At 40.6% G+C, this 12,301-nt stretch overlaps 1 protein-coding gene across 2 annotated transcripts in view; it reads right to left on the bottom strand.

Annotated features, from left to right (window-relative positions):
* Window positions 1-2,101: 2,101 nt before the first annotated feature.
* The window catches only part of ATXN1 (ataxin 1), a 288,719-nt gene continuing 278,519 nt past the window's right edge, over window positions 2,102-12,301 (bottom strand). For both annotated transcript variants that reach the window (XM_081057551.1, XM_081057552.1), the window contains exon 6: window positions 2,102-6,240. In XM_081057551.1, coding sequence (XP_080913677.1) covers window positions 5,710-6,240 — 531 coding nt within the window. In that variant the 3' untranslated portion in view covers window positions 2,102-5,709. The remainder of the gene's footprint in view (window positions 6,241-12,301) is intronic.

A 12,301-nucleotide genomic window follows, 5' to 3' on the forward strand; every position in this document is an offset into this window, starting at 1 on the left:
AAAGAAAAAAATTAAAACTAAAGTAAAATGAGGCAGTTCAATTGAAATCCATGTTTTACCCCCCATTTAAATGAGGTGTGTGGGGGGGAAGAAGGCTGAACTTTTTTTTTTTTTTTTTGTCTTCATAATGAGTCCTGTTTTATTGGTAGCTAGGATCCCTTGTTACAAACACTTCTTGTTCAGGATTATATTCTTTGGGTTTATTGGAACAGGAAGTGCTAAAAATGTCAAACATCATCTCTGAAGAAAAAGGAGTTGCAATGGCTTACGAGTTTAAACTAAGAAGGGAGCTCAGAGAAGTACTTTCAGCATAGGAATGAACAGTATTCTCAAATTGCAGAATACAGAGTTGCCCTTCCTCAGAAGAGGGCTCTATGTGACATAAACATAAAGGAAGCATAGGTATAGTTTAAGAGCCTTTTACGTAGTAATTCTTCCAGGCCATAACCATACAAATCTGATCATTTAGACATGACAAATTTCTATATACAAAAAGAAAAACAAACAAAAAAAAAACATGTAACTTTCAACCTTTATGCTTTTTTTTTTTTTTACAAACAAGGTATGAAACTCATTGTTTCAACAGATCCATATCTTTCAAACACTGAATGAATCATCTCGACATTCATTTTTCTTTTGTGCAATTTTTAAAAACATTACCTGTACTCCTCAAAGTGAGTGCTTCAAAATTTTTTTTCTTCAGCTTCTCAAATTAGGTGTACATTAAAAAAAAAAAAAAAAAAAAAAAGAAAATCCCCACAAGGTCTAGTGCTACAAGAAAAGATCCTATCAGTAAGGTAACATATTTGAAGCGAGGTCATCTATGTAAGAAATCTCAGCTCCAGAGTAGAGGTGTGCAAATTGTTTGGAGTTTCCCTATCAACAAACACAACACTGTCCGTGGAAAAGAGAGGAAACCAACCCAACACAATAGCATATGCATGTGCTTTATAAAAAAGTATATTCTCTGTGTCTTTATTACTTGATGTTGTCTTAAAATTCTCTATTTCAGAAATTCTGGGTTGAAAACACAAAAGTGGAAGCAAAGGCCTCCACTTAAAAAAAAAAAAAACAAAAAAACAAAAAAAATTCCCTTTTCTTTCATATCACCACCGAAGAAGCTGGATTGGGCCACGGAGATGGCTGGCCCTTTTTCACCTGGAATCATCACGGGTGACTGGGAAATAAGCGCAAAGGGTTTTAGGAGAGAACAGACCAGTTTGTTGAGCTGCTTGCGGTTCACGAAACAGTAGCCATGACGACCAGCACAGCTCAAAAAGCCTGGCCTTCTGTCCCAAGAGCTCTGCTTCACCCAAATCTGAAATAGCATGGCATTAGTGTCTTCAAAAGCATTTGAGATTCTTCACTATGAAAGAAATAGGTTTCCTTAGTAGTCACAGATGTTAACAGGTATTGTCAATTGTTTCCTTAAGAAACAAACAAACAAATTCCAAAGCTACAACAACAAAAATAAATTTTGGCAACATATTTCAGTAAAGATCAAACTATGTGCAAAGAGTGGATTTTATGATTACTAGGAGCTACTGTTCATCGTGAACATGCAGCATTATATTGCAATCTATGCAGTATCTAAGGAGTAATCCACAAGACACAGGAAATCCAAACATTCCTTGAAGTTGTACAACCCTACTCCAGAGCAGTCAAAGTGCTGCTTCTGGACACATCAGTGTACCACACACACGCCAGCCCCATCCCTGAGTAAGAGGTGTGAAAGGTTCCGCAGAGTTCCTTGTAGGGGAGAAGGAAGATACTGCCACTTCCTGCCGGGGGAAAAAACCCAACACACTCACCTAACAAAAAACATATAGGGTTACAATTCAGAGTTAGAAGTGGGATCAACAACAGTTACAAAAAAGAAAAAAAAGAATCAAAATATCCCAAACCAAACTGGGCCAGTTGGGGAAAACAAAAAATTGACCAACATAGAAAATGATCCTGAAAGTCCAAATGAAAATGCAATTTGGATTTCCATTTTAAAAGATTTGAGGTAAGTGGCACCCATCTCTTTATCTCCCTCTCCTGAATGTGGCCCAAACTGAAATAATTGTTAAGTTAAACATTCTAAGGAACAGTCATTGTATATATTTAGAAATCCCTATAAAGAGAGGTTCTTGTTTGTTGGTTTCTTCTTATTTTTTTCTTTTCACCCTGACTAATTTCTTGGTGATTGTGTTCCATTGTAAACGCAAAAGGCCTGCTGTTGTTAGTTTAAAAATGGAGAACAGGAAAGAGAGAACTAAAGACGGCTGTCAGTAAATATTGCAAAGTGGACATAGTACAGAGGCACATGGCTGATCCTCGTAAGCTGCAGGGCACCGAAGAATTTCTACGCCTGTCATTGTTAGGTTTGCTACCCAGGAATGGTGACCAAGGCTGCTCTGGGAACCTCAGGCTTGCCAATGGCTGCAAACATGAGGAGGTTCCCTGTCCCCTGGATGTTCTTCCTATTTGAAGAGAAAGCTGCCACAGAGGAGTGGTGACCAGTGTTCGCAGGTAGCCCTCTCCACAGGCACTGGCCAGCAAGCTTGGAGTGCATGTGCTCCCTGCATGCACTTCCTGCCCAGGCCACACTTCCTGCCCAGGCCCAGAGGCACAGCTCAATGTCTCAAGGTCACAGGCCTGAAGAGGGGCCCGCCCACTCGCAGAAAAGAGCATGGAAAATGGGTTGATCCTGGCTCTATTGCTCCAGAGTGTGCCTTAGAAATGACTCTGCCTCTTTCCTGTCACACTCCACCTTCCCTATTCCTTGAGGTGATGGGGAACTGCAGTTCATCCCTTAGATCTCCTTTGCTTGCTCTTGCTGCAACATGGTGACAGACACCTGGAGCTCCTGCAGACTCCCACCCAGCACTCAGAATCCACAGCAGCAGGGAGTAGCTCACAGAGGGAGGCTCTCCCTTCCTGGCTCCTTCCCTCCCGACAAGGAAAAAGCCCAAAGGGCACGAGTTTTAACTAGAGCACACCAATCAAACTCTATTGGCACGGAAAGTATTGCACATGCTGAAAAAGCAAGAGAATGAAATGGGACATTAGAAAGAACCAATTCTCTTAGAATTCCTATACCTGAAATACAGGCACAAAAGTGACGATAATGTTCCTATTGCTCCAAACCATGTATGTTTTCCCATTTCAGAGTTGGTGTTAGTTCAATATGTGAAGGAAGCCAAAAGGTTGTGTGTGTTTTTCTGAGTCCACATGAGTGGCTGTCAGCAGTGGTACAAAGGAGGACAAAGTCGATGTGGCAGCCCCATATTCCTCTTCCCATCAAAGGTTATAAAACAACAAAACCTCATAACTGCAAGTGCCCTGAGCAGAATATATGGAAGATTAAGCAAGTTCTCTGAACAGAAACACTTACAAAAATACAGCACTAAATAAGCATTACCATTGCGAGAATGGGCCCACCCAGCTCTCTGCTAGCATGCTGAGAGGGTAATGAATTTCGAAGAAAGTAAAGGACCGGTTCTAGTTATGTTAAATCTATTCAAATGTTTTTGGTACATCCCAGAAAATGGTTTATAAAAATCATTAGTTCTGGTGAGAACTAAATGTGAAGGAATACTAGATAGCGAAAATGTGGGTTGACGTTAGAATTTCTTTTTAAATTTAGAAGTACTATTTTCAATGGTAAAAGAAGAATCAGTTTAAGCATTTGTTCAGACTAGTTGCAGCCATTCCAAGTAAGAATATTTAAAAATTTCTCCCTACTTATAAAACTTTTTAAATTTTTTTTAAAGCACTTTAAAATGCAAACCCAAAACCCACAAACAATATTTCAGATCTCTGGGAATGAAAGGTTTAAATTATGAAACACACTTTCTGGGTTTGTACCAAACATTAAATCTTGATTTGATTTCAGATGGAAAAAAAAGTCATTCTGAAAACAATATTAATAACAACAGTAATAAAGTAATTTTTTTAAAAACTTGCTCACATATATAAATGTCTTTATGGAAAACTCTCTCAATGAATCTGAAGAAAATTCTCAGAGTTGTCCTGCTAAGACCTGATTTTGTGACAGATGTGGTAGAAAGACCAAAATGAATTTTGAAAGGAACATAATCTTATAAAACGGCCTAGAATTTAGGCAGGTTAGAAAGTAAATTTGCTACATTTATTTATGCTCGTTCAGTCCCCCAAACCTTTCCCACAATGTTATTGGATAAAAACTGCAGGAATATCACACAAATTATAAACTCAAGATGTGCAAATCGCAAGGTTCTTTAAAAGTTCATCTTAAAAACAAAAACACTGGACAAAAATGAGTATTCTTTTTTTCCACCCCTTTTCTCTCAGTTTCTCTGCCAGCTCTGCATATGCCTTTAATTCTTTCTCAAACATCAAAGTGAAAAGTGCCTTCCTGTCAGGCTGTACTTGGTGGTCATTCATTGTCACATACTAGTTCATAATTCACATTCATCCTTTTAAACCACATTGAAACTTTCAATATCTTGAGGTGAGGAACTCTGCAGAGCTGAAATGTAGTTACAGTGTTGAAAAAAGAAAGCAACTTAGTTTTTCGTTTTTCTTCCCAAAGACTTTAAAGTGAGATACAGTACTTGTTGAAGGAGAGACCAAGATGCTTGGTAATAAAGTGTGAACAGCATTTTAAGTGCTTAGAGATAGTAATATATATGCTCATCTTCAATATCTAATTCCTCACGTCACACTGGAATCTGAAAAAAGTGGCACCCGAGTTGTCCATAGTCATGAACTATAAACAGTACTAGAGTTAAAAGACAAAAAATTTGCAAACCCAATGTGAAGAGCTTCCGCTGCTCTCTAAAGGACAGTGTGTGTCTACTTCTTGGGAGCGAAGTCAATGCGATAACCTGATTGGTTGTCCTAACACTGCACGGAAACCAGAGTGGGTGTTCATTCTCCCACCCCCACGGCCCACCACCCCCACGTGGAGTGATGCGAACAGAGGCTGCTCTGCTCCTCAGACACCCTGGAGACATCACTGCACTAGTGGAGCAGAAACGAAATCCCGCATGTGGCAGTTGCTCTTTAAAAAAAAAATCAGTGCAGTCAGGCCCCATAGGGGGAAATATATATCTATATGATTAAAAGTTGCTTTTATTGTAAAATATGTTGGAGGGAAAAAAAATGTTCTTTTACACGGTTAGCTTTCCATCTGCTGTCTGATGCTTTTCTAGGATGCCCTGAAGCTGGGTTCCTGATATTTATTTTGCACGTGAGAACCTCCTGAGGACACGTCTCTGGATCTCCAATGCTGTGCTAAGAGCAAGAGAGAGTGAGACAGAGGGAGGCAGAGAGAAAAAGACCCTCCCTCACTGCGGCACCCCTGAAGCCCTGCACGCACCCACCCCTGCAATTCCCTCCCCGCAGAACTTTCTCATGAAACCAGAAGAAGTCAGCGCCCAGTGGATGCTTCTTGGCTGCTAGAAAAGGCAGGCACTCTGAAGCCACATTCATTTCCACCAGGACGCCTGGCGCCTGGACTGGCCCTGCTCTGGCCCCCCGCACACCCACTGACAGACACTCGTGGAAAAAAGCATATGCACCAGTCTCTTGCGCAACACCAGCTGTAACTCTAATGACAAAGTTATAACAGAAACCTAAAGGAAGAGGATAACATGTAAATACTGTGTTATGTAGTCTACAGTACAGTAATCTGGATACAAATGATAAGGGAGGGCCAAATTTCCTTTCCCCAAACTGCCTCTACTTGCCTACATTAGACCGGCCTTCAATGCAAATCTTAACCTCCTGAGGAATTAGAGAAGGCTTAGGAAGAGTCAAAGGTGGCTCGTCTTCTGACTTCTCCAGTTTGCGGGTCTCCGGCGCAGACCACCTCCTCTTCCTCGTTGCTGTGGGCTTGCTGGGTTCTGTTTTGGTGAGCAAGGGCGCGGCAGGCAATCCTAGTTTTTCTGGAAACTTCAGTTCGCCATTCTCAGAGAGCATCTGGGCACTTGCCGGATTGATCCCGTTTTCCTGCTCAGCATACCTGTGTCTACTGCCCGTCAGGGTGTCGGTCTTTGAGTGCTTCAGCAGGACGCTGGCGGGATCCACCGGCTGGCCCTTTTTAACAGAGCCGTTCTTCAGGTTCTTGAGGGTCAGCGAGATGCAGACATCCCCAACGGAGAGTTTGGAACACGGCAAATCAAAGAGCTGGCTGGTTCTCTCTGGACAGCAGGATGACCAGCCCTGTCCAAACACAAAAAAAGGATACTCTACCAAAACCTCCACGCTGACCTGTGGGAACAGTGGGAGACAGAGGGAGGAAAAAGAAAGGAAACAAATGAATACGTTTTATTTTGGTTTTGTTCTACACATACACACATGTACGTCTAGCAGCTGAATGGAAACAATAAGACTGAGTTCCACAAACCTCCTCCACCAACACACACAAATGAGGCTCTTAATTTTCTGCTGTACCTGTACTGACCATATACAGGTGTTAGGTGGAAGCCAGGGAAAAAACTGTCCAGTGTAAAAGTCCATTCAGTATTCAAAATATCATTTTATTGACTGTTAGCTCTATCGCTGGTCTCCGTTAAAACAAGTCAATGGACCCCCAAGGATGACGGCACATCTACTTAAGGTTCAGTGCTGAGCAAGGCTCGGCGGGTGACTCAAGCCCACGATACGGTCTTGTGCTTTCTTAGTGCACTGGACAAATGCTCTTCTCATGTATGAAAGGGCTAGTACGTATCGGAGTTTGACTGTATGTGAGCTCCACGAGGCAGCCATTCGAGTGTATCACTGTATCCCTGGCCCCCAAAAGGGTACATGGTTTAAACTTAATATTTATTGGATAAATGAATGTGACTCTAGGAATTTAGGGGTAGCAGGATCAGTGGGGGCTGGAGTAAGCAGGGAGGGCTTTCCCAGGACCCTGAAGGATGGGCAGAATTTTGAGAGGTTTGAGGGGAGGATGCGGCTGGGAGAGGGTAAAATGGACATAGAGAGCTCAAGAACTTGACCCATTTATAAGGTCCCGCCCCAGGTACTCAAATCAGTCTCTGCATGTTTGAAAAACAAATACTGAAAGCAGGTGAAGCCCAGTATCCTTACAATAGCTGCCACTTTCTCCACGTCACTACCGTGTTTCCCCCAAAATAAGACCTAACAGGAAAATAAGCCCTAGCATGATTTTTCAGGATGACATCCCCTGAACATAAGCCCTAATGTGTCTTTTGGAGCAAAAATTAATATAAGACCCAGTCTTATTTTCAGGAAAACACGGTAGGTGCTGTGCACTGTGCTAAGGAAATAAATTGAACAAGACAGTTCTGGTCCCAAAGAAGTTCACAATCAAGTGGGAAAAGAGGCACATGAATAATAACTGCCAATCAGTGTGGTGAGTCAGGTGCTAATACTTTGCACAGTATTAAGTTGTAGTTGGAGAGAGGAAAGGCATAGACCAGTTTGGAGAAGAGGTGAGTAAGGAAGTCTTCTTGAATGAGGATATGCTGTACTGAGTTTTAAAAAATAATGGGGGTGGAGTAGAGGTAGGGTTGCAAGGAAAAGACATTTCTGGAAGTAGGGATATGTGAATAAGGCAAGAAGGGGACAGTGTGTGCAGGGAATAGCAAACTGCTGAAAATCTTACTATTGCCATTAAATTTGCAATGCACTTGAAGTTTTAATCGTTTCATTTTCATAGAAATTTAATTTCTTCAACTTTATGCTCTACAAAAAAAAAAAAAAGAAAACAATAAAATAGCTTTAAAAAGTCAGTTTTCAATAACTTCTTTTTTTTCTTCCACCTTCTTCTGTCTCCCCCCAACTCCGGTTCAAGCTGTTGTTTCTCAGTCTAGTTGTGTAGGACACAACTGCCTGGCCCATGCTGGTATTATGAAGCACCCCGCCCCAGTCGATTGCCTGTCGTTGGTCAGCCGCTCACGGCAGCCGCTCACGTCAGCTGCTCACGGCAGCCCAGTTCCAGGGAGAGCTGTTGTTCACAATCTTAGCTATAGAGGGTGCAGCTCACTGGCCCATGTGGGAAATCAAATCACAGGGGCCTTAGGAACACAACGCTCCAGCCATCAGGCTGGCTCTCAAGGACTTTTCTAGAAGTAGTAGACTAGGTAATTTTGAACAACCCTCTTTCTGAGGACAACTAGATACTCTGGCACACACACACACACACACACACACACACACGCATGCACACACACTGGACAAAATGTGAAAACCTATTTCTTATGGCACTAGCCAGAAAATAAGATGGTATAAAAAGTACTGGGTCAGGAACAGGAAAGGGTGATGGCCCAGAGATTTGAACCTGTTGCTTGGGGCTAGTTCCCCCTGAGGGCATCTGCACATTCCAAAGTGAAGCAGCTGTGAGACCAAGTGGGCTTTTGGTAATTTCAAGAACATAGGGGTGGAGGGAGAGCAGGGAATGGAGTTCAGGATACATGGAAGGAGGGTGCTCTCTGGTGAACCCACTGTTTTGGGCTGTGACACCAAAGTGCTGTTCTCTAGTAGTAAGGTGAACCAGAAGGAGACAGGCCCTCTCAAGGTCTGCAGCTCAGATTTTAATCATCTTAGTCCCTGAAATTGGATTAAAATCTTGAATTATTTCTACAATTTTTCAAATAAAAGACATTCAATTAAAAAAGGGAAGGAGGTCCATGAGCAGACCAGAATAAAACCCAGTAGAGACAGAAAATAGAAACAGACCCACAGGGGCTTCTGATGTACAGTCATCAGATATAGACTTTAAAATGACTATATTTACAGTATTTAAAGAGATTAAAGACAAGCTTCAGGATTTTGGTAGAGAACTAGAATCTATTTTTTAAAATCCTTGGACATTCTAGCTAAAAAATGATGAGGCAGGCTGTGGAGAAAAAGGAACTCTCATACACTGTTGGTGGGAATGCAGACTGGTGCAGCCGCTATGGAAGGCAGTGTAGAGGTTCCTCAAGAAATTACGAATAGAATTACCATATGACCCAGCAATTGCTCTCCTGGGTATCTACCCCAAAAATATAAAAGCATTTCTCTATAGAGACACGTGTACGCCAATGTTCATTGCAGCTTTGTTTACGGTGGCCAAGACATGGAAACAACCAAAATGTCCTTCGATAGATGAATGGATAAAGAAGTTGTGGTATATATACACAATGGAATACTATTCGGCGTTAAGGAAAGATGATATAGGAGCATTTGTGACAACATGGATGGATCTTGAGAGTGTAATGCTAAGTGAAATAAGTCAGACAGAAAAAGCAGAGAACCCTATGATTTCACTGATATGTGGTATATAAACCAAAAAGAACAAGACAAACAAATGAGAAACAAAAACTCATAGACACAGACAATAATTTAGTGGTTACCAGAGGGTAAGGGGGTGGGGGGTGGGTGATGAGGGTAAAGGGGATCAAATATATGGTGATGGAAGGAGAACTGACTCTGGGTGGTGAACACACAATGGGATTTATAGACGATGTAATACAGAATTGTACACCTGAAATCTATGTAAATTTACTAACAATTGTCACCCCAATAAATTTAATTAAAAAAAAAATGATGAGGCAGAAAAGGGTTAATAAAAGTGAAACAGAAGGGGGACTGCCCAGGCCTGCATCCCCTCCCCAGGAACCGCCCAAGCTCATCCCCTAGAAATAAATCTAAGATGTCTAAACCCTCATAAAAAGAGGAGATAAGACCCAACTGGCTTTAACTGGTTCTTCACACATGCGCAGACTGCCTAATTATAATGCAATTACAATGGAATGAACATTAAGGCTTGCCTCCCACCCCTGTGAGTTTTTCTGTATGCATTCTGGGTAAGAGCATGTGCAGAAAGAAACTAGTTACATAACCAACATATGTCAATCAAATGACCCCAGTCTATACATCACCTCTCCTGCCATAAGGAAATTTACCTACACTTTCCTACATAAGAAAAAGCTAACCTACAGTTAGGTGCAGTCCTCTGCCCCGGCAACGTCTAGGCTGGCTTCTTTCTTCTTGAGTAAACTTAGTTCCTTGTTCTCTTCATTTCAGGCTGTGTCTGTGAATTCTTTTCATCTTTTGCGAACGACCAGGGATTAATTCCAATGACACAACAAAAAATACATCCGCTAAAATAAAGAATGTGATAGATTTTCCAACAGAATAAACATGATTGAAATTAGTGAACTGGATTCTTTAATTAGAGCTTCATAAGAAACTATACAAGATGAGAAACAGAGACAAAATAGCTAATACAGACGAGAGGATAAGGCACCTAGAAGAATCCTACAAGGAGGAGAGAGATTGTAGTGCAGAAGAAATATTTAAGGAGATAATGGCTAAAAATTTTCTGAAACTAAGAGACAATAAGCAACTGATTCAAGAAGGCCTAACTCCCAAACAGGAAAAATAAAAATAAATTCTCACCTAGGCAGGTCAAAGTTTAACTGCTGTAAATCAGAAACAGGGAAAATATATATACTGAAAAGCCTTCAGAACAAAGTATTCATTATCCCCAAATAAGCAACAATCCCCAAATAAGCAACAAATAATCATATAGTAGACATCTCAATAAAAATAATGGAAGCTAGAAGACAATGGAATATCTTTAAAGTATTAAAGAAAAAGAGTGCCAACCAAGAATTCTATGTCAAGCAAAAACATCCTTCAAGAATGAAGGCAAGAGAAAGACATCTTTCAGTCAGATAGTAATTGAGAGAGTTCACCACCAAGAGATTGACGCTAAAGAAAATACTAAAGAATATTCTTTAGGTAGAGGAAAACTGAAATTAGATGGAAGTTTGTAGATGCAGGGAGGAAAGAAGAACAATGAAAATGGTAGATATGTGGTAAATCACAATAATATTGACTACATACAATATTACAGATGCTCTGTTGAATTTTACCCACACATACATAAACACATATGTAATTAAAATACTTCCCAAAATGTGAAAAAACAGTCATTTTTAATGTGATTTACATGGATTGTGAATTTTCCATTTAATGTACTTTATCTCTTTGAGTAATTATGACTGATGGAGATCTAGACACTTCTTGAATGATATACTTTATTTGCTCCATAGAAGACATGTGTTTTTATTAGAAGAAATGACTAGAGCAAATTTATATGGAAGCCTATTACTACAGTGTGTGTGTGAGCATGAGCCCATATAAATAAATGTACATATTATCTGGGGAATTTTTCATAGTTTGGGGTTATTTTAATAATGCAATGAGAGCTGACATTTTTTGAGTGCTTACTATCTGTCAGACACTCACGTACAAACTTTACCAAAAGCATTTTGTTTAATGCTGACCGTATACTAGTGAAAACAGCACTGTTGTTCCACTTTACAAATAAGGAACTATAGTCTCGGAGAGATAAAAATCACTTGCTTAATGTCACAGCTAGAAGCTGATTGAATTGGGATTTAATCCATTTCTTTGGCCCCCAAACCCATTTTCTTTTTCTTACGCTCCTGATCTCTGCCTCTCTGAACAAAGATATTATAATACCACCAAAAGAGATGATTTTGACATTCCCACTACCCCCAACAGTGGTGAATGCTACTTGAAATAAATAGGATCCAATGGCATGAGCTCATAGATTTGTTTCATGGTACAGAAAACTGTGAAATATTGTCTGCCTCATATCTACTCGTACAATTCTAGCCTCCCCATATGAGTGTGTAATAAGGCTGATATTCAGTTACAGAACTACAATTATATTACACACACACGTTTATATTTGCATATACATATGTACAATCATACTTATAAGTTACAGATGGGGATGCCCACTGAATTCCAAATGGGAGGACCAACGTGGAGCTGGCTTCAAAAATCCTGTCCCAAACCTCTTAGAGCCACTGACACCACAAGCTGAGCAGAGGAACAAATCCTACTTCAAGTGGGGATTGTTTAGCTTTATTTCCAAATCATAAAAACAAAGTTCTCACGTGTAAATATCTCAAGACTCTCTACCAGACTGTTTGCTCATCCCTGCCTAACACCTGTCAGAAGTCATGTGATGTTCATAATACTAGAAGCCCTATTTGCAAACACATTGGCCTTTTTTGGCTTCGCATGTTCCTACACGACCCCGTGATTTGGACAGTCTGTCTCCTTGGTGACAGACAGTACAATGTCTGCCAGTGGACAGTGTCTCAGTGTGGAAGCCATACTGTGCACACTCCTCAGAGCAGCCAATATGTCAGACTCTGAGAATAACACCACTGTATACTCATACACAAATTGATCTGAAGACTTTCACATGCCATAGAGTATCTGTAGACTCATTAAGAAGAAATGTCTTCTAGGCCTTTATAACAGGGAACACTACCGA

This window comes from Rhinolophus hipposideros, assembly GCF_964194185.1.
Source record: "Rhinolophus hipposideros genome assembly, chromosome: 8".
Classification (NCBI taxonomy): domain Eukaryota; kingdom Metazoa; phylum Chordata; class Mammalia; order Chiroptera; family Rhinolophidae; genus Rhinolophus; species Rhinolophus hipposideros.